This window comes from Empidonax traillii, unplaced genomic scaffold, assembly GCF_003031625.1.
Source record: "Empidonax traillii isolate 1590-97213 ecotype Southwest subspecies unplaced genomic scaffold, ASM303162v1 scaffold99:size1466351, whole genome shotgun sequence".
Classification (NCBI taxonomy): domain Eukaryota; kingdom Metazoa; phylum Chordata; class Aves; order Passeriformes; family Tyrannidae; genus Empidonax; species Empidonax traillii.
Genome location: NW_020955292.1, coordinates 1,249,488 through 1,271,251, shown reverse-complemented (window position 1 = coordinate 1,271,251; position 21,764 = coordinate 1,249,488). Strand labels below are relative to the sequence as shown.

Below are 21,764 nucleotides of genomic sequence, written 5' to 3'. Positions count from 1 at the left end.
TTTTTTTTTTTTTTTAAGGAAAGAAATTCACTGTGCTCTTAAAAGCAGTCCGAGGACCTTAAAATGCTTTAAATAAAAGTAGGCCTAAAGCAGCGCTGAAAAGCTAAAGCCACACCAGGTCTGCAGTTGAAACAACTGAGCTCAGAAAGACACATCAAACTTGCCCCAAAACTCAAGAGACTGACTCTAAGTTTTACACCCACAGCTTAGAGGTTAAAACTACCCGAACAGAGTAGTTCGATGAAATTCAGGTAAAACTCATTAGTTTTTCTCCAAAACGGCGATTTGTCAGACCGGGGAGGACGCACTTACTTCAGGGTGTAAGCAATGGCCGGGGCTGGTTTTCACCCGTTTTCCTGGGCAAAGGGGACCGGCGCGGTGCCCTTGGGGACCCTCCACCCTTGGGCCACCTCTAACCCCAGGACAAGAGCGGGAAAAGCTGATAAATACCTGCGAAGTGGAGGAGCAGGGAGGGGCTGCAGCACTGGTGGGGTCCGGATCCCGGTCCTCGTGCTCCGGGCCAGGTGCGGGGCCGCCGGCGCTCCCTGCCCGCCCAGGAGGGGCTCGGGGGCCGCCTCACACCTCGCCCCGCCCCGGGAGCCCTTGGACCGAGCATCCACCGCCTGCACAGCGCCTTCCAGAGCACGGCGGGCTAGGGTAGATGGCAGCGAGTTGCTTTCATAGTAGACAGCATTTTTTAAGTCATTAATGGGGCTCAGATGCGCGCTGATGATTTTGACACGCTTAGGAACTGAATGAAGAGGCACGAGGCTCAAACCCACCTTTTGTGGGTGGGTGCCGTCTCAAAACAGATGAGTCATCCAGGCTCAGTTTTAAGCAGCTACGATTTTCCCTGAGTCAGGTCTGAACACCACTGTGAAGGTGTCAGCCCTCCCTGACTCCAGTTTCTCGAGGACAGGTAACAATAGGAACCATCTCGCAGCAGGAGCCAACAGCCCCCAGGCTGAGCACGGCTGGCTCGTGAACCCACCCGAAATCTGCACTTCAATAACCAGCTCGTGCCAAGGCCCTGAGCCTTCTGTGCAAAGACAAAGGCTACATACTTGAGCACAGGCACCTTCTTTTTGCTGCATGCAGACACATTCTAACAACCTGCTCATTATTCTCAGCAGCATTTTGTGTTCAGCTCTTGGTTTCTCCTTAGGCTTTGGTGCTGGCCTTGCAGGACAGTAACTGATTTCTTGCTCCCTGCTGTGTGACACTGTTCTAGATCTGGAGCTGGAAACACAAAGTCCTGGATGCCTAAAAGACAAAGCCTAAAAGACAAAGCCCCAGCACTGAACTTTGAGCTGGGCACAGGAAACAGAACTTCCTCTTGGCGATGGTTCTCTTTCACTCACTGATTCTGTACTGCTCTCTGTGGATACAACATGACATCAGGGCACTTGCTTTTCTGCATTTTTACTTATTTACATGTATGAAACGTAACAAGCATCTCTCACATTTATCTTACATATTCACACAATCAGGGTACACCTCGGGAGGGGCAGGGGCAGGCTGCTGCCAGGCACAGAAGATGCCAAGGGCATCCATCGTTTCCACTGACAGGAAGCCTCTACCATCACGCCGTGCCGCATCCGGCTGCCCTTGAAAACCATTTGCACTCTCCCTCCTTCACCTCTGCTTTAACTGAAGTTTTGGCAATCAAAGACTGCAGCTACTTAAAACCAAGCTGAAGTCAGGTGGTAAATATTGGCAGGCCAAGAGCTCAGATTCTTTTTTTCAAGCACTTAATCAAATTCTGTTGAATATCAACAGCAATATTGCTCAGGTCCTCTCGGAGCCTCAAGATGAATCCCACACAGAGGTTCTTTTCCCTCATCCTTCACTTCTACATCCTTGCCACAAGGTAAAGCTTTAGCTGTCTCCCCAAGAGACCCAGTGCAGGCCTATCTCAGGGAGCACTGGCGTGCATCTTGTCCAGACAGTCAGTCCAGAAGAGAACGAGCCGGCTGTCCTTGTTCCAGCAGAAGTCAGTGAAGTCCTTCAGCAGCCGGTCGGCGAACTTCTCGTCGCCGGTGGCGCTGGAGCGCCAGGTTTTGGTGAGCATGGTGTTGTAGGCCCAGTTGTAGCCGATTCGCTCCTCACAGAACATGTTCTGGTTGGTGGAGCTGGTGGAGTTGCGCCGGCGCCGCTGCTGCCCGCAGGAGAACTTCCGCTTGGAATACGGCAGCTGCAGAAACACCGTCCCTGGGGAGACAGGAGGGCTTCAGTCTGAGGCAGACCCAAGTCCCTGCAACTGGGGCCTGGCTCATTAAATTCTGAAAAGGAAACTGCCCTGAGTGTCGTTTGATTGCCTTTCAGCAAGAGAAAATGGGATACAATTCTCCTCCTTCGCTGCTTCTCCCTGCGTGTTACATCAGTGGGAGAGAGCACTCTCAGTCTGCCCTTTCCCCTGCAGGCAGGGAAGGAAGCAAAACTGTAGGCCCTGATCCATCTTTCTAACTTCCCATCAACTGCCACTCTCTTCTGCAATTTTCCAAAAGCTCTCTTCCTGTCACTGCTTTCACGTCTCAGCAACCCAGGGGAATTGTGTGGATCCATTTTACTGCAAAGTGCCATGCATGGAGCTTGGTTATAAGTGCTGACAGACCACCAGCATTTATGAGGAGTAATAATGAAAGCAGGTGGATCCTAAATGCTTTATCTGCCTCCCTCACAGTGTCCATGGGTAGAGATGCATCTACAACTGACCTTAAGCACGAGAACAGAGCATTGACTTGTCCCAACACCTTTTCCTCCTTCTGGCCTCTGGGTACACATTTATTTACACTGACCTTGCAATAAGCTCTGCCATAATTTTTTTTAATTTCTCCATCTCGTGGAAAGAAAAGTTTTAGAGACACTACAAAGAAAGATTTCAAACCAACACCATTGACTAGCAGCAACACTTTGTGCTTTTCCCACTGCCCCTCCAGTTTTCTGGTTTGTGTTGGCTGACACATCTACATGTCATCTAGCTTAGGACAAAACAGGACCAACATCACTGACAAAAAGGACAAACTGCAGGTAAAATGGTTCTTTTGTTTGTAAAAACCTCCTCCTCGCTCCAGTGCCTCCCAAATATTTCTCACCTGTGACATGGATATACTGGGGCTTGTTCTCTGCTGGGAAGTTGAATGCAGAGGCCGAGTATTTATCTTGCACAAATCCAAATCTGAAGAAAGAGAGACCACAGGATAAAAAAAAAAAAAAAAAAGATAAAAAGAACCACTTTAGGTAGGATTCCTCAGTCCAGGGCAGGGGCACCAGGGAAAATCCTTCCACTAGGACAAAGGCTCCCTCTTCTTATGGCCTGCAGGCAAGAGGAAGAGGGATGAAGAGAGCTGAGCTTCTCCAAGTATTCTCTGCCCCTGCTGGCACAGTGTGAAAGGCTGTGAGCCCACCCTGCTCCTGGCCCAGCTGTGAGCCCACCCTGCTCCTGGCCCAGCCTGTGCAGGACACGGGAGCAGCAGCTCCGAGCAGCCTCTCACAAAACGGGACAGCTGCACACGAGGGAGGGAAGAGGAAGAGCAGACAGACATTCCTCGGCTATGCTTCAAGCTGCAACATCATTTCTTTTCATGCTGCACATTCTCCCACACAGAACTCAAGCAGCTCACCTGACAGTTCTCTGCTGTTTGTAGGATGCTTGTTCCTCTCCTGCTTTCTAAACTAATGAAAGCTGGTTTCCAAGCTAAAGTCCATCAAAAAAGGCACTTTCTCTGTGGTGAAAGACACCTTGGCAGCAACACCATTAAACAAACTGGCAGTTCAGCCACACAAAGGCTAGAGAGCATTCAGAGTTTCCAACAACTCCTTAAACTGGGCCCAAGCTCCTGTGTACAGCTCCATCCCAGGCTCCTGCCTGTTGTCAACCACTGGTTCAAGACTGTGTTAAATCCACATGAAGGAAATAACTGTCCCTTCTCAGGAAGAACCTATTTACAATCTATCAGCTTTTAACTTAGGGCACTTCTCAAAGGCAGTGCCCTCCCTAGGATGAGTTTTTTAATGAGTGACAGGCTGAAACAGTACAAACCTGCCCCTTGCACCCCCAGAACCAGCTCCAGGCGTGGGGACCGTATTTTAGTCTAATAATCTGTGAGCAGACTTCAGAGAGGCAGAGAGCACAGAAGCCAGGAGTGAGTGTCCAGCACAGATCTTCATTGCACATTATCCAAGGAGACACAAACCCTTTGGTCACCCCTCTGCACATACCTGTGTGCTATTGCCTCCTGCAGCAGGTGCATTCGGTCCCAGTATGTTTCTGGTTCGAAGCCTGAAACACATGAAATGTAACAATTATCTAGTAAAGCTACTTTATTTCCTTCGTTTCAAGATTTCAGTTTTTCTCAGAAGATCTCTGTGCACTTTTTCTCCCCCTAGACATTTCTTTTAGTCGCAGTTTTTTCTGTCAGCTGTCCCTTGAATGCCATCTTATTAGAGACGAGTCTTGTACACTGATCCCCGAATTCATATTTTGTGTCTCTTGAGATGAAGGAGAGGAACATAAAGGTGTGTGTAGGAGGGGACAAAGAAGGAGATTGGGCTGCTGTGTATCAGCAGAGTGCTCTGAAAATACTTAGTTCAGTCAGTGGGGCTGTGGTGACCTCGCAGCATATGGATTTGTCACGATTGTTTTACGTTTACACCTGGACATTGGGTCAAGGATTAATGAAAATATCCTATTTGTTATTTTAAAACAGAGTCTTTTGCTAATTGTCCCTTCTCACGATGCCATTTTGCCCCCCCTCTGCAAGGGGACAGAGTTCTCTGATCTTTGAGTTTCCACCTGAGACTCACCACAACATTGTCACTGGGAAGGGCGAGGTCACACTGCAGAGAGGGAGATTGCAGTTTCTAGCGCTTAATCTCATGTGCAAACACTCTAACCATGAACGTAACCACGGCAACAGCAAAAAAAGGATAGCAGTGGTGAAAGCCTAATCTCACTGAGGGGGAGAATAAACAAACACAGGATACAAATGCAGAGCAGCTGTGGGTCTACCAGCAAAACAGCCTCGGTCTGTCAAAGGAACAGCCACTTGCCATGGGCTCTGTAAGGGTGTGAACTGTTAAAGATCAGTGGGGAAACCACCCTTCCTGTGTGTTGGTGTTTCCTGCTGCCCACCTCACCCTGTTCATGCTGACTGTGCTGCCAGCACGGCCTCCTCCAGCACCCCCTTCCTCAGGGGGCTGCTGAACGGCAGAAACAGGTCCCTCAGCCACCTAACGCCTGGATGGTGAATGAGGCCCTTTGTGCCAGCCACATGCCAGCAGTGCCCCGCCTGGGGTAAAAGGAGGACCCCTCCTTACCATCAAAGAGATGCTCACTGCCCTCCTTCAGCAGGCAGCTCACGTTGAGGGGGATGAAGAGCTGAGCCCGCAGGGGGTCTCCGTACAAGTAACTGGGCAAAGCGAAGGGGCCTTCCAAGACTGGGACCAGCAGGAACCCGCAGGAGGTGGCTTTCCGGTGCCAACCCTGAACCTGAGAAAAAATTCAAACAATGAATCATAGGACATCTGTCATCTGACGAGGGGCACTTCTGTGCAGGAGAGCAGCTCGTTCCCCAGGAATAGATCAGCCGTGCTCAGCTCTGCCCAGGCTCAGCTCGCACGGCAGGCACACCAACGTCCTTGCAAGCGAAGCAGTGCGAGCACAAGGCATCAGGCTTGCTTTTTCTGAAGTGCCACATCAATCAGAAAGCACTTTAAAATAGGACATTTTTCAGGAACTGATTCAGCCTACTTATCACCAGTGGCTAAACACTGCTGCTTTACTGGAACAGTGCAATCGATTTTAAATAAAAGCAAAACCGATTACCCAGTGCTGTCTGGCTGGGTGGGGTAAAACCTGGTGTTAAATAATTTGAGTTTTACAGAAGCTGCACAAGAGGAAAAAATGTCTAAAAATTAACAAGTGACACAAACTACTTATATTTTCAGTTCAAAACATTTTCAGCAAGTTTAAAAAAAAAAGCTAAAAAGCATTGCTGAACAGGAAGAACACACTGCTTGGAAAAGCCTTGTTATGAAAGCAATTCCAGTGAGATTTAAAGTTTTAAGGTTTGGGGATAGAAGGAATGCAATGTGAAACAGATTCTTCTCCAAAGACCCAGCTCAGAGCTTAAAATTTGCCTAAGGGGGACTTAAATTTATCACCTTGACCTGTGCTGATCTCTGCATACTGTGCACGAAACCCACTGACAGCAGAACGCTGCCCTGCAGACAAAAGGACTACAGACAGTGTGAGAAACACTGACCAGATGCAGCAATGCCTACAACCACCAGGAAAATTACTTATGGAAATAAGGGCAGACCCAGCCCACTGGCTCCCTCCTAACACTTCCCACGACAATGCTCCCGGTTGTTTAAGGGATCCAGAGGCCAGCCGGGCGTTTCCGTGGCCATCCAGAGCACAGGGACTCTCACCATCTCGAAGAGCACGGCTGCAGTCACGGCCATCCAGTGCAGCTTGATTTCAAAGGCAGCATTCAGGGAGAAATTGCCATGGTAATAACAACTGCACCACTCCAGCCGGTCCGTGCGGTTGTTCACATCCACGTCCAGCGTCACCGTCCGCTGCTCGGGCACCGTGGCAGCTGCACAGCCGAGGAGCGGGGGGCATTCCAGGGATGCACGAGACACGGGGTGGGAGGCAGGGCAAAGAGCAGAAGAACCCAGATAAGCTATTTGTAATGAATTTGTCCTCCCATTCTTCCCCAGATGTTTTTGGGCTGGCAGAATAGTCCCAGAATGCCGCTCATGCAGACCACGAAGGACAAAACACCTCAAGTGTTTCTTGTACCAGGGGTATGTGCTACAGAATCACCTCCCCGAGCAGTCAAAAGACATTTTAGCTGCAATAAACAGAGAGAACCAAGAGTCCAGCAGCTAATTATGGCACCAGTTGCCTGTTTGATTAAGTGTGGCTAGACAACATCTACAGCTTTTTCATACCCACAACATTCCAAATATTTCTACGTGCCCCCACCAGAAATCTCAACAGGGTGCTGTTACACAGGGCAGGAGCATTCCAGGACTTTCCACAGCTAAAGGAGATTGGAAGTTAAACTCCTTGTTTCTTTAACCCCATATCAATATCCCACATTACCGCAGTGCTAAAACTGCACATCCAACACTTCTTGTAAAAGCAGGAAACGTCAGCCAAGACATGCAGCAGCTTCCCATCACTGCAATACCTCCTGGTGCTCTGCAGCAAGGGCTGGGAGAGTGCCCAAGATCCCTTTGCCCTACACCCCAGCATCCCAGTGAAGAAAAATCTCAGGTGGGAGGCAAAAGAGGAAGGAGAAGCACAGCGAGTGGAAGTGACCTGGCTGGTGTCACACAGCAAGGCCAGGGACAGAACCCACATCTCCTGACTCGGACACCAAAGTCCTGCCATGAAACATGTTGTCACTTGCAACTTGTCTTTAGGGAAAGACACAATTTAACATTTCTATGGTGTTTAAAATGGACACAAAACAATGGGCTGCAAGGCCACTATTGAAAAATGTTTGCCCTATTTATTATTGCATGCACTGGGGGTAGATGTTATTGCTTGCTTAAATAGAAGATGTGCAACCTTTTTTAGGATCAGCTTTTAAAATTATCTTATAAATTAATGACTTAATGGTGTTTAAAAAAATATTGATGTTCTTCCTCAAGGTGGATGCGAAGTTCCCACCTTCACTTCTACTGCAAGTTAGCTGGAGACAGATTTCAAGTTTATAAGGAAATCCTTTACATTGCTATCTATAACTGCAGCTTAAAAAGGCAAAAAAAAGAAAAACAATAAAAATGAAAGAACATAATCCAGTTTTGTTTCCTAAATAAGAGCCACTTCTATCTTTGGGAAATGTATCATCTGCAATTTCTGAGCTGGTCTGGTATTGTCAGGCAGACGAACACCTGGAGTTTCTTCCTCTGGCTCCTTTGCAGTGGGATATCACTGTGAGTGCAGTGCTTGTGGTCAGAAGGTTATGGGGCCAATTTTGTAACAAAGTGCGTTGGAAAACATCCTCCTGTGAAGCTGAAGCAGCTCAGCCAGGTGGGTGTTGGTCATCGACCAGGGGGTCAGTGCTAACACCACAGCCCAGTGTGCCACAGCAGCACCGGGTGAAGAATGAGCTCCCTGCTCCCTCAGACTGTTCCTTTTGCCAGGCAGTGCAGACTCCCTGTTAGGGCTGGAGCTTCTCTCTCCACCTGCTCTGCAGCTGCAATTCACAGGCAAAGCAAGAGGGACACAGTCCAACCAGGTGAGCTAATCCAGAATACATTAAACTGATGAGAAACATCCATGTGTCTGAATTCAGCAGCTTCAGATTAGAACCAACTTATTTTAAGAGAATAAACTTTGGCTTCCACAGATCAGATTTTAAGAGGACTCACCTGCTTCCCAATTGTCTTGTGCTATTGAGTATTTACCTAATGGTTTACTAAGCAAACCGGGGAGGAGCAGGCAGGTTATTCTCCAGTCACAGACTCCGCTACACACATGACTACAATTGCTAGTGCATGCACTGCTACAAATCAAAAGGGACAGGATTAGGTGTATCACAGGTCAGACTTCCACTGGGAAGGGAAAGGGGCAGTCACTGGGCCAGCGATTTGGGAACTGGGAGGGATAAAGATTTGAGAGATACACGGAGCTTGTTCCAGAGCTCCCAATGCTTGCAGGCAATTTTATGTCACAGCCTGACATTTAGGGAAGGTGGGGAGGGGAAGAATTAAAAACCACAACCAAATCAAGACCAAGAGAGGAACAAATGAAGTCACGTGGACCAGAGGTCATCTGGGTTTAGTAAAGCTCCTTGCCTCAGATGAACTGGTGAAGTTGTTTGGTTTTTTTTAATACTGTTTAGAAGAGGGACAGCACAGAAATATCATTTAAACCAGTTTCTTTTTAAGAAAAAACTTGCACACTGGATTTTTCTACAAGAAATTATAATTCCTGGAATAATCAGACTGCATGTGAGCAATCTGAAGACATTATTCATTCAAGGACTGCAAATTGGTTCAATAGCAGAATGGACATAATTCCAACTGCAAAGAGAAAGGACAGCTACCCAGCTGTGCAATAGGTGACATCCTGCAGGAATTCACTCTGTTCCCAGTTAGTGTCAAAGGAAAGGTGGGAGGGCACTGAGTCACCTTCTTCCTCTGCTCCTTTGCTGAGTCTCAGCCTTGTCACCTCCCCAAAGAGGACAGACACAGGGAAGTGAAGGGGTTTTCTTGGGCTCAGTAGTGAGTAAGAGATCAAACCACAAACAGGATCTGGCCCAAGCGCCTCCAGCCTCCACAACATTTCATGCCAGCCTACATTCAGGCTGCAGCTCTGGCCACAGAGCTAATGAGGTTGGATAGCAGCCAAGGCAACAGATTTATCGTGTGACAGGGAAAATATCCTGCATATGCTGGCTTCAGGGAATTAACCATTAGTTCAGAAGTCTTCCTTTCCTTAATGCTTTCCCATTTCTGATGCTGTTCCTCTTCAAACAAGGCTTTCAGAAATACAATGATCACTGTGACTTCAGGTTTAAGAGATACTACACCAGCAGGAAGGCACTTCTCAACAGAAGGTCAAATACACATAAGGGGAGAGCAGCAGAGTTTTCTTTTTATCCTTAATTGCTGGGCCTTTAACAGATGCATCTAAATAAACCTGAAGTTGCAGTTCTACAGCAATGATTTTTCTCTTCATTTTAAACAGGGAAAGAGGAACAAAAGCAAGTGACTCAGGCTGGCCTGGAAATGCAACAAAAAGCTGACAAAGCAACACGGTCAGTCATGCAGCCAGTGTGTTTCACGGGCTGGTAGAGGCAGCCAGTGTTCTTCTCCACACATTACAGGACATTAGATGCTATTTAATGAGATCTTGCCCAGCAGCAAGATCTTCCTACTGCTTCCATACCACAGCCATCATTTGTAGCTGGGCTCCACAGATTTAATATAAGAAGTCTGGCTCTGGTTAAGATTAGCTGAGAAAGCCTCCAGCACATCACAGAAAACTTCTAACACATCTGGATCTCACTGTGGCTTTTGCCTTTAGGAAGCAATTAGACATGTAATTTTAAGAACAGTTTGGCTGCTCTGCTGTTCTCACAGGTTGTGAAGAGTCTCTGTTTCTGTGGGGAGACAAAGCATTTTCCTTTGTCAATTCTAGAGGTTCAGGAACAAGGGGTATTTTAAGAAATAGTTTTTACTGTAGCCCAGTCCTCAGAGTGAAAGTTGCCTGCTCAGCCAGTGAAACACACCTCCAGCACATGAGAACGAGTCCACATGCAAGACACATGTAAGGCCAGCATGAAATTTGCAGCTTTGCTGCTGGTCCACGTGAGATCATCCCCTTGGCTGGCTGCTCTTCCCCTTGCAAACTCTCCCCCTGAACTTCCCCAGCTGTCACCTGTGCTGTGCATCTACCTAAGAGTGCAGCTGCCTGGCTCCGTCCTCCGAAACTGCGGCTAAAGGAACTGTGCCTACTTGCATAGGAGGCGGGGCGGCTGGGCAGCCAGGGCAGGAAGAACGCCGGGATCTCGGAGTGCAGGAGCTCTTCTGCCACAAAGGCCACCTCAAACCACTTCCTCTGGAAGGCGGAGAAGTCGTCCATGGCAGCGGTGTGCCACATGGCAGGCTGCTGCATCCCCACTGCACAGGGCAAGGACAGCTGCAGTTAGAGCCACACCGAGGGAGAGAGGGAGCTCTTGATGGAAAAGAGGCAGGAAAAAAAATTTACGTTTTCTGCAATTTTTTTAAAATCAAACAGGCTTAATTTCCTCTCCTTAGATCAGTGTTTTCGGTTGCTCCCAAAACGCATTCCTGCTCCAGCACCCGTAAGAATCGAGTAAATCCTAGAGATTATGCAAAGGGATAGTGAGGAAAGTCTTGTAATAACACAGTGCTGACCTCGGTCTGGTTCTTTGTCCACCACAATCTTGTAAAAATAAAAGCCATAAATAAAGGTTCGTAAAGCTTCTCCAGACGCGTGGACAATCAGCTGCTCTTCCAGCATTTTCTGAACAAAAAGAGAGAGAACAGAGCAAACATGGTGAAAAAGAAGTCACTCTTCCAGTCACAAAAAGAGGTTACTAGAGAACATCAGGAAATCATTTTCTTTCTCTTGACATCTTTTTGTCCAGCTATGTGTCTAATGAGAATACCAGCAAAGTATTCAGTAAATGTAACAGAGATTCCTTATCCGCCTGAGAAATTGGGTTTGACCTTTCCACAGATGTCTGCCTTCCTCTGTAACCCTGCTCTGGTTTTATAGGTGGATTTGTAGGAAGGTAGGAGGTTGGAAACATTCTAAGTTCTCTGTTAATTGAAATGGGATCTCAGCAGAGGAATGAACTCCCAGACATTTTCATCTGTCTGCCCCTGATGCAGTTCAGTACAGAGCAATCCCTTGGTGAACACTAGCAGCGTTCCTGCACAAAATGTGTCTTCTTCAGCATCCATAACAGAGAGGTCATGTGCTGATTTTATTAAAAGTTCATTAACTAATGATCAGAAGGAAAACCAAAATCAAATCATGCTGTAGTGCCTCACAATTGCACCACAATGCAGAGCTGTGGGTAAGTACAAGCTAACTGGAGATTATACACAGAAGTGTCAACCTAGAGAAGTGGGAAAAAATACTGTGTATTACTCCTGAAGGACATGCTGCTGTTTTGTGATAGGGAACCCAAAAAATGTCATCATCACCTCCCTCTGCTGAACAATTTTCAATACCTGTCAATATGAGGATTTTAATGAGCAGCAGAAATTATTGCTCTGCTTTCTTCTACATTCTACTTTCTTCACAGAGTGAGGTATTTCTGGCCCTCCACATGCCCCTGGACAGTTCCCTTACCTGCATTATGTCAATGGCCATGGCCTGGGTCTGCACACCCTCCACATTATTGACCAGCCAGTGCACGACTTCTGCACTGATGAAGCAGTACGGGGAGAGGCCTTTCTGTTCCGACAGCAGCTGGATCCCTGTGCTGAATCACAGCAAGTTAACGTGTTAACACAGAGAGACAGAGTTCTTCTAAGAAACCAAGCCCAAAATCGCTGCTGGGGGGGGGGGGGAAGTGTGGGTGGGGGATAAAATACAGGACAAGAAATGCACAGTGCCCCCACAGTGATGAAGAGTTGACATTGACAGCACTTCAGTGACTTACTGGGAATTCCTGCTTTGACAAGATTCTGGGATTCTAATAATGAAGTCTCTGAATCAATACTCATACCTCAACTGATATAAAATTTCTCATTAAGGAGACTGGAACTGAATAACAAAAGGAAGTTTGAAACTCTTCCCCAGCTGACATGGGGCTCTCCCCCTGCAGTGGCTCCGTGCCTCACGTCCTCTCAGCAAACATCTCAGCAGATGTAAAGCATTTTTATATTAAAAACTTACGTGGGGTGTTTCATGGCTTCGAGAATCTCCACCAGAGTGGAAGAGGAAGTCAGAGCACTCGTGGAACACTGCTGAGAGCTGGGAACAGAAGCACATTCAAAAATCAGGGAAGCTTCCAGCTTTGTTCAAATATGCACATTGAATAGAAATGCTCTCTCCTCTCAACAACAACTGTCACATTTATTTCCTTTTTCATATCAGAAAGGACAGCTAAAAGCATCAGACCTGTTTTTTTCCCCCTGAGGCCACCAGGACATGGCTATGAGGACCCAATGCACGCTGTACCACATACAGCTGTACTCAGGAGCCACTGAGAGCAAACATTTTGAAGTTGTCTCTTTTTTTTTTTACTGTAATATACAACCACAGGAAACAGGTGCTAATAAAGTTTATTTTCATTGTTGCTTCCTCCTCAGTGTCTCACTTCCAGGTCAGAACCTCTTGGATTTCATCAACCTGCTCAGTCCAGTCAGACCTGGAGGGCCCCCCTTTGCCAAACAGACAGAAGATGTCAATTCAGAGCCTGATTTTCACCTAACAGGTTTCAGGAATGGAATATCTTCATTTCTTGAAGAATGAAGCTCTTCTTGTGGGTGGAGAAATCAGGCCTTGTGTTCGTTTAATTCTGGAAAACTGGGTTGCAAGGCTTATTTCACTACCACTCTCTCTGCACGTGGAAATGCTGCAGGAGGGTCTTGTAACAAGTGCCTGGCAGCACTGACAGCGCAGCTTCTTCTCAGGTGCCTGTTTGAGGGCCCATTCTCTGACACCACAAAGGGGCTGTAACTCAACAGCACTGCAGTGCTTTTCCTACCTGCCCTCTGCAGCTCCAGCTGTGCTGTATCCTGGCTCTGCAACGTTCTGGGCACTGCCCAAGGTCTGGGTGCTGCCCCTGTCAGGCACCTGCCCCGTGGTTATCAATGTGTTGCCATCTGAGGCTGCAGGAACTGACTGATCTATAGAGACCTGGGAGGAGTAAACACAGCAACATTGTCATAAAAGTCATGATGCAATCCATTTTCCCCCTCCCCACATCATCTGTACCTCAGCTCAAGGTAGTTAACAACAGGCAATACTATAAGGAAGCACAGGCATATGCAGAAAGGATAAATACAGTCTTATTTTTGTCATCACCACAGAGCTCCTGACAAACAAGAAATTCAAACCCCAGTAAAGATGAGGATCACCAGCCCAGCAACAACTGTGTTGAGAGAACCACTGGCAAACCAACACCACCAGTCCCAACCTGACATTTTGAACCATGAATAACTGTGATTATAAACACACAACGAACAGCACAGGGCACTTAATCACTATGGGAAAGTAGTAAGCATTTAGCAAAAACAGTTTCAACTCTAACTCTCAAAAACATGCAAATGTATCACACAGAATTCAGGTTTCATAATGCACAAAAAAACCCCAGCTCCTATCCCCTCCTTTCTCAGGGCAGTGTGAGCAGGCTGGTTGGCACCCACCCACACCTCTGTCGCCAAGACAACAGGAACACTTTCCTCCCGCAGGAACACTCACACCATTCCAATGGTAGACTGAATAGTTCACAAAATTAACATAAAATCGTTTCAGAGAGAACATGAATGCTGAAGGACTCAGCAAAGTACAGGCTGTAATTGCCATCTGTCATTAACACGGCTGGTTTAGGAAAGGCACGTTATATAAAAGCTCGAGAGGTGGGGGAGAGAACACGAACAGCAGAGGAACTCCAAGTCAGGCTGGTGTAAATATGAGGGCTGCTCTGCTGGGATGAATCCACAGCACACAGCTAAAAATCACAAAGCTGGGGGCTTGACTTAGGTCTGCCAGCCAAGAGTCCTTTTTTATGCCATTTCTCACATCCCAAAGATCTCTAACTCCACAATGGCAGATGTTTTTTTGGGGCAGCCAAAACCAGCAGATGCTCCATCCAATGTGGACCCCACAGTGCCCACAGCCAGCTAAAGCCACTCTGCCTCCCCAGAGCCACTTCAATCAGCAGCATTTTCTATGGACACAATGTGTTATTGGTAATCCCTAACTGGTGTTAAGTGCACAAACAACTTCTGTCACAATGACTCTTTGAAGCCAAGATCACACCAATATTTTCAGCTCTCAGTTGTTTAAGAATCCAAGGGCACAATTTGCTTTGGATCTCCCCAGAGCCACCTGTCAAACAAACACCACAGAAGAAATTCAGCCAAGAACTAGATGAGGGAGCTGTTGCCATTTTGTTCCGTGAGGGAACACAGAAAACAAGCACTTACCGACAAATAAAAACAGATGCTTTAGTAGTTGCCATGACAGCACTGCAAAGGACAGTGAGACAGGGCACAGGAACATCCAAAGCACAGCACAAACACTGACTGGTGGAAGGAAATAATTGCATCTGCCACTTTTGTCCTGCTAATGCTGCACATCTCCCTCTCAGCGAGCAGATCTGCAAACGCGGGTTCCCCACACGGCAAGCTCAGGACAACAAACGCTCTGTGTCATCTCAGTCCAAAAGCCCGAGATGACAATGACCCATTCCAAACTAACCTGGGAGTGGAAGGTTGAAGCTGTTCGTGGGCTGCGAACAAAATCCATAAAGAAGGCCCCATCCTGAAGGCATCAGAGGAAGCAGGCCCATTAATGGCAACAGCAACGAGGAGTTGAAGAAAAGCAAATACAGAGTTGTGCAAGTATGAAATGACCACAGAGAGAAAGTATGAGGAGAATGCAAACCCCAGCCCCAGAATGTGGGATGCAGCAGAATGCAGAGATCAGCAGTTACTGACACACATACCAGGACTTTCTCTCTCGCTAACGAGACGTTGCTCTCCCTTAGCACAGACGCTTTTCCAAAATTTTGGAAAAGCACACTGATCAGAAGCCAATTGAAACTACAGCCTTCCCTCCAAACTTCACAGGAGAAAGACTCGAGCTCTGACGTTTGTGGGGTTTCCACCCCAAATGCAAAGCTGAACAGTGGTACAGAAACCTGTGCAACTACAGGTGTAATGACAGGACAGCTTATTTTTTTTTTTTTCAGTCTGTTAGTCATTCCAATGATAAAGAGGGAGAGGCAAAGAAGCTCTTTTCAGGAAGCACAATCTTCCTCTTAAATGCAGGTCTGGTATGGTGCAAAGGAAAGGGAAGAAAAACTCATCACAGAGATCCTTCCAACACCGCGTTTAACGCTTCAAGCAAAATTCAACAGATGCTGCCTGTGCTACATTCCCACCTACTTGCAACCCCAGGGTGAATTTATTCCCAGCTGCTATTCCAAGATGTGTCAAGATTCTCTTATCACAGAAGACAATGCAGTGGAACCCAACTAGATTTTCATTCCTCCTTTGCAATTCTTTATTCCGTTCCCTAGGCAAAATATTTCTGTCTAGTCTGCAGTTAAGATGCTTCTTACCTTGGTATGTACATATAAAACATTTTCTGGAAAGAATCGATACCAGGGTTACATGGCTGGTAATTTACACAGTGCCAAGCCCCCTGGATACACAAGGGCAAAGATTCCCAAACAGATTGTGAATCGAGAGAACTCACTGGGTTACAATCATACTGTGTTGCCCAGTAACTGGCTGCAGGGACTTGCCAGTTCTACTCTGAAACAGGGTAAAGGTGGAGCCAGTGGCTCAGTTTTGGTCTGGAATAACTCCAGCACTGAACAGCATCCTAGAAAAGCACTTGTTCCCTTGGCTGCTGGCAGGGCACAGCTGTGACCATTTGTCAGTGCTTTGGTTCTCAGTCTGCAGACGGCCAAGAGACCTCCTAAAGGGCTGGGGCACCAGGCACACGCTTGCTGATGTTCCCATGTGAGCACAGAGTTCCCTGACATGGCTACCTGGCCACCAGCATCTTTCCAACAGGCATGAGCCATCAATTTGGAGATCCCAATTGCTTCTCTCCCAGTCCCTATGTGTAAATATTTACAGGAGTGTTTACTGCTGTGGTGTGAAAGGCCCTCAATTGATAACAAACTCCTCCAGAGTCTCCAGTCAGCCTTCTAGAGAGGCTTTGGAACACAGTTCCTTTTAACATTACTCACGATGGCATTCGCTGGAAGCACAAAATCTGGTAATTTGTTCCCAACACACCACTGTGCCATTGCTATAGAAGCCAATTTTGCCTTTTCCCCTCACAAACAGACACAAAGTTCTTCTCTCCTGTGTCTCCTATGTGGAATTTTCACCAGTTTTACTGATAGAAAGAGATAATCAGGATTTCTGTTCATAAAGAGGGAGGCTGAATTTTCAAAATGGTAGAAGAGAATGCAAAGCCTGAACTGGTCTGAAGCTGTATTCTCTGGAAGTCTGCAAACATGCCTCAGGTCAGGCTCTGCACCTACTTTTTCAGGTCTAGTACAACCTGCTCCAGACTCATCTGTGTTCTCTAATTGTACAAATAGATGTCTCCTACAGATGTGATCACTGCTACTCCATCACTTCAACTGTCAATACCCAGACCTCCAGAATAACACAAGGTTTGCCCCTGCTCGTGGCAGAAAACTGTGGATGTTGAAACATTAGACACTAAAAGAAAAATACCCAAAGAGCTGGTTGACAGTGGTTACTCTGAGAACCTTTTCCCTGCAATATTTCAACTTTTGAACCCAAACACAGACTACACTTAAGTCCCCTATCTTTATTCAGCTCCTTGTTACTTCTGATGAAAGACCTCCATATGCCAGAACACAGAAAAAAAACCCAAACATTTCTGGTTGGACTTGGAGGCAGAGTTCCTGCTCTCCTGGCACTCACAGGACACTTGAGAAGAAAGGTTGAGGGGTAGCACAGTCTTTTCTTCAAGTGTCTGAAGAAAGCTCCAGGAAGACAACTTTCCCCAGCCTGGAGTCTGGTCAGTGAAGAATGACATCTGAATCACTTCTAAGGAGCACATCCTCTCCTCTGAGCAGAGGCAAGAGACCCAAGTTCCTGCTGTTAAAATTCCACTCAAGCTTCACAAGTCACGGCCTAGAGCCTGATTTTGTTCTCCAAGACACACAGAGATGCAGACAGGACTGTACTGCTCAATCTGACAGTCCAACCCCAACTGAAATGAAATGTGCTACTGGAAAAGGGACTAATTAGCAAATAGCACCTAGATCAGCAAAACACACTGAGATAACATCCCAGGCATTCCATACCACTGTCACAGTTACAGAACTGATGCAAAGTTGTGCCCCAACTTCTTCTTATGCCCTTGCACACAAAGGCCAGTACGGGACCAGTCCTTGCTGGATTAGAGGGTAACACATGATATGATGTAGCCATGTGCTTAGAGAAATAAATCTTTGATTATTTGAGAAATTCTTACGTAAAAATGGTAGCTAAAGAAAGACCAGGAAGTCTTTACCTTGCGAGGGCTGTCCATATAGGTGGGTGTGATGGCAATGCTCCCACTCTCTGAGGGCTGCCCAGAGCTCTTCCCAGAAAGCATTGCTGCTTGCTGCTCCCCCAGGGTCCTGAAACACAGGGAAGGAATCCAGAGTTGATTCAAACCCACTCTGTGCCAGCTTCCACCTGAAGGCAACTGCTGCAGAGGGGCACTGAGTCAATCCAACCTCCCATAAGAACCTTTTACCCCACATAAACAACACAGACCCTTGAACTCACTCAGTTCTGTTCTGCATGTGCAACACTGACTTAGCACTACAAATATTAAATCTCGTGTATTTAATATAACATGAGGCAAAGTTCCCCAGCTCTGCATTAGTCAGCCCAGGTGGAATATGTAGGAAGGATGTTCTAGTGCTCTTCACACAGCCTGCAGAGACTCACTTCTGACTGGCTTCCATCTGCAGCAGAGCTGAGAGTGCTGAGGTTCCTTTCTTCCCAATGGGAGGTCCAGGCTGCTCCAGAGAGTGGGTGGGAATTGGACCAGCAATCTGCAAGCCTTTCATGGCAGATCCTTTCTAACAAAGAAAAAAATGGAAGCGCAGACTTAGTCAAGCTGTGCTTAACTAGTAAGCAAGAACACAACCTCATGTCAGCAGGGCTTTATTAAGTACACATTTAGTGTGTGAACTGGGAAAAAACTGATACACATTAACCAGTTTCTCATCATCCTCATGACACCACTCTTCACCAGGAATTCACCCATATGGTTCTCTTTTCCCAATCCTTTTCCTAAGACTGCAGCATGGAGACAAAGCAGCCAGAAGTTCCAAGCTGAACTACCTCAGAGATCCATTTTGACCAGTTATCTGCATCACAGGGTGCAACACCATTCTCATGCTGACCATCCTGCAGCACAAAGCACAGCCCCTTTGCAGTGAGGTGGCATCAGACTCATGGTAAGAGAAGACCCACTGAGATAAAAATAGAGCAGCAAGAGGCCAAGGCCTCGATGGCTCTGCTGGCAGCTCAGGATGAGAACTGTTCTGAGTCTGGTTCCAGCCACAGCAGCACAGGATACCCATGCCAGGTAAATATAACTGGTTCAAGAACAGAAAGGTGTGAACAAGCACAAACCATCTAAAACCAGCCCAGCACAGCCCTCAGCTCTGCCCTGTGTGTGTGGGTCACCCACGGACACGGGCCACGGACCCCCAGCCTGCCCGGGGTGGGCTCAGGTCTGTCAGTGCCTCAGGAGGTGACTCAAACCCAGCCCCCATCCCACACCCCACCAAGCGCCGCCTCACCCGGATCATCCTGTCGGATCGGTGGCGGCGCCGGATGCGGTTCAGCCCCTCCACGAAGCGGATGAATCCGTCCAGGAGCTGCCACTCCTCCTCGTCGGAGCGGGGCCTGTCCCCGTACACGTCGCAGTGCGCCTCGCCCTCCACGATGCGCTTCGTGGCGCTGATGCAGGCGGGCAGCAGCAGGAACCGCGTCCGCCAGAACTTCAGCGACTCGATCAGGCTGCAGAAACACGGAATTCAGGCCAGTTCAGCCGTTTCCCAGGAAGGATTTTACACCATCCGAAACACACCTGTGCCCGCTGGGCATCTCAGCGAGCACAGGGACCGTGTCACTCTGCTACCCCTGAGTCAGAGCGAGCAGGTGGGCAAAGGAAGGCTCAGCAGAACAAATGTCAGTGGGAACTATTAAAACACTGATATGCGGAAAACGAGGCCGTTGTAGTATAGGGGTATATTTTCTTTCCTGTAAAAGATAGGACACAAGGGCTTTCTCTCTAAAAATAAGCAAGCAAAAAGGAATTTCAAAGGCACACAGCAGCGTAGGAGGCATTTTGACCGAGACCTGAAAAGATGACAAAGACTGGTTTTGTGGAGAGAAGATGTCAAAAAGGCTGTTGATGCTAGTGGAGATATTCCACATTTCTAAAAGGCACTGCACTCCATAGCTTAGGAGTAGGACTGCAGTCAAGCCGAGTACTCAAGCAAACCTCCAACAGCTTCAAAATACATGGAAGTTTTGAGTCAGATCCAGAAATGAGTAAGAAGCCAAGAAAAGCATCTGTGTGGTACAAAACGCCATCATATTTCTTTGCGTTTGGAAGGAAAAAAAGAATTCATGCTGAATTTTGTGATCAAGACTCGGCATCAAAGATCAGATAATGCACCAGCAACACAAGAGTGAGGTTCCTACAAGGCAACAGCTGCTACCACCAGACAGTGAAAGCAGGCCAGATTTTCTCTCTGGAGTACTGAGCATTTGTGGGCTGAACTTGCTGATGAAATTTTAGGTCAGAAAGGAAAAGAGGCAATTAGGACACAGAACAGTCTGGATGGAAAAGGAGATCTCACCTGAAATCCTCTGAGCCAGCAGAGCAGATGTACTGATCCAAGTAATTCCACTTGTACTCTTCTAGTCTCTCATGGGAAAATTCTACCCAGCAAGAGACAAATTCAGAGTCAGAGTGTGAGGGGCACAAGCTGTAGGTGTAGTTTATCTGAGCAGATTCGTATGGATACCTAAAAGATCAGACACAAACATTGATCTCAGTATTATCAATATAAGTGCTTCTCTTTCTTCTCCTAAAGAGAAAGAAGGTTCTACAGTATGTTCTTTCAAGCAAGCACAGACAGCTGGAAAAGAATGTTCATCTGAACATTGGCAGCAAACTGCTCAAGCAGAGAGATACTCACTTTGGAAGGTACCGAGTCACAGTGATGATTTTGTCTTTCAAGGTGACTTTGTGGAAGGTACGGCCCATACTCAGCCAGTACTGATCTTCCTCCTCAGCTCGATTTCTGGATACAAGGCCTGGTTGTGAAAGGCAAACCCCTTTCAGCTTATTGCACTAGTCAGATTTTAATAAATTGTGCCCACAGACTCCAGAATTGGAGTCCAGAATTGGGCTTCTGAACTCAGGACAAACTAAAATCCACCTTTCAGGCCATGTTTTTAGGAAACAATTGTACAATGAGTCTTTTGTTCTTCCAGTTCAGATTTGTTGGTATCACGACCAAAGAGGGGCATTCGGGATTCATACACCTCCCACATGGAACTTCTCTGGTCAGACCCACCAGATAAATTGTTGAGCACCTGGTGTGAGATGCGATGGGAAAGCTGGGACCCACTTGCACTTCCTCTCTGTGCCTTATTCCTGGAACTTAAGCTTGACACTTAACCTAAGGAGCCTTGCTGCTCATTCCCAAACCAGCATTAACAGTGTATCCCATTCACCTGTATTCCCTGCTCTAAGAACACTGTGTCATGCTGACTTGCCAAGGGAATATCCAGGAAAAAAAGACAATCAGAAGTCAAACAGCGAGTCAGATTCTCTCCAAGGAATACAATTCTCCCTTTACCCACCCCAGTCCTCTGGGGCTTAACTCAGTTTAGCTGACTCATGGTTTAAGGACAACAAAGCTTTGCCTTGGACCTCCACAGCTGTTCTAGTGTTAGAAAACTGCTTCCAGATACACACACCTGGGAGCTTTAGGGCTGCCTTCTCCCAGAGATGTGCCCTGCAGTCAGCACGTGACTTGTGTTCAGGAGGTATTCACCCCAAGAGCACTGAAGCCACTGTTCTTTGGGTTCACCATCAGGAATATGAGGCCAGTTTCTTAATAAAATTTTTAAAATCCTGCACCTGTCCCTTCACGGTGCAGCCTTCGTGCTGCCCCAGACAAAGCTCTCTCCCTGCAAAGACTTCCATATAACACCAAGGAACAAACCAACCAAACCAAACAGAGGGCTTCACTGAGCACCTGTGCCTCATTCAAGGCTGCAGGGACTGGCAGCAGGAAAGACAAAAGAGGGAATTGTCAGTCTGGGGTCACTCACCTCGGCTGTAGAGGGGACTGCTGCTCAGGGGGGGTGGCACGGCCGGGGCCGGTTTCTGTGGCTTGGGTTGCACAATAATTTGATAGCCTTGCATGAGGCGCTGACAAATAAACTCCTCAAACACCTGCTGGGCTGTCATCTGCACTCCTTCCTCATCCCTCCTGGACACAAAGGGC

The 21,764-nt window shown here is 47.3% G+C and overlaps 2 protein-coding genes across 8 annotated transcripts in view; both read right to left on the bottom strand.

Annotated features, from left to right (window-relative positions):
* ANHX (anomalous homeobox) overlaps nucleotides 1–1,282 on the bottom strand; it is a 14,033-nt gene extending 12,751 nt beyond the window's left edge. For both annotated transcript variants that reach the window (XM_027882012.1, XM_027882011.1), the window contains exon 1: nucleotides 783–1,282. The gene's annotated coding sequence lies outside the window, so the exon portion shown is untranslated. The remainder of the gene's footprint in view (nucleotides 1–782) is intronic.
* A 127-nt stretch (nucleotides 1,283–1,409) lies between these two features.
* DEPDC5 (DEP domain containing 5) overlaps nucleotides 1,410–21,764 on the bottom strand; it is a 42,189-nt gene continuing 21,834 nt past the window's right edge. For 3 of the 6 annotated variants that reach the window (XM_027882005.1, XM_027882004.1, XM_027882006.1), the window contains exons 27-43: nucleotides 21,589–21,749; nucleotides 20,445–20,562; nucleotides 20,103–20,270; nucleotides 19,035–19,254; nucleotides 18,172–18,305; nucleotides 17,747–17,855; nucleotides 14,936–14,998; nucleotides 13,218–13,369; nucleotides 12,404–12,481; nucleotides 11,855–11,987; nucleotides 10,909–11,017; nucleotides 10,426–10,650; nucleotides 6,436–6,605; nucleotides 5,320–5,491; nucleotides 4,222–4,282; nucleotides 3,096–3,178; nucleotides 1,410–2,211 (exon numbers count right to left, since the gene is read on the bottom strand). In XM_027882005.1, the coding sequence (XP_027737806.1) occupies nucleotides 1,916–2,211; nucleotides 3,096–3,178; nucleotides 4,222–4,282; nucleotides 5,320–5,491; nucleotides 6,436–6,605; nucleotides 10,426–10,650; nucleotides 10,909–11,017; nucleotides 11,855–11,987; nucleotides 12,404–12,481; nucleotides 13,218–13,369; nucleotides 14,936–14,998; nucleotides 17,747–17,855; nucleotides 18,172–18,305; nucleotides 19,035–19,254; nucleotides 20,103–20,270; nucleotides 20,445–20,562; nucleotides 21,589–21,749 (2,452 nt within the window). In that variant the 3' untranslated portion in view covers nucleotides 1,410–1,915. The remainder of the gene's footprint in view (nucleotides 2,212–3,095; nucleotides 3,179–4,221; nucleotides 4,283–5,319; nucleotides 5,492–6,435; nucleotides 6,606–10,425; nucleotides 10,651–10,908; nucleotides 11,018–11,854; nucleotides 11,988–12,403; nucleotides 12,482–13,217; nucleotides 13,370–14,935; nucleotides 14,999–17,746; nucleotides 17,856–18,171; nucleotides 18,306–19,034; nucleotides 19,255–20,102; nucleotides 20,271–20,444; nucleotides 20,563–21,588; nucleotides 21,750–21,764) is intronic. The other 3 variants (XM_027882009.1, XM_027882010.1, XM_027882008.1) reach the window with 2 other exon arrangements.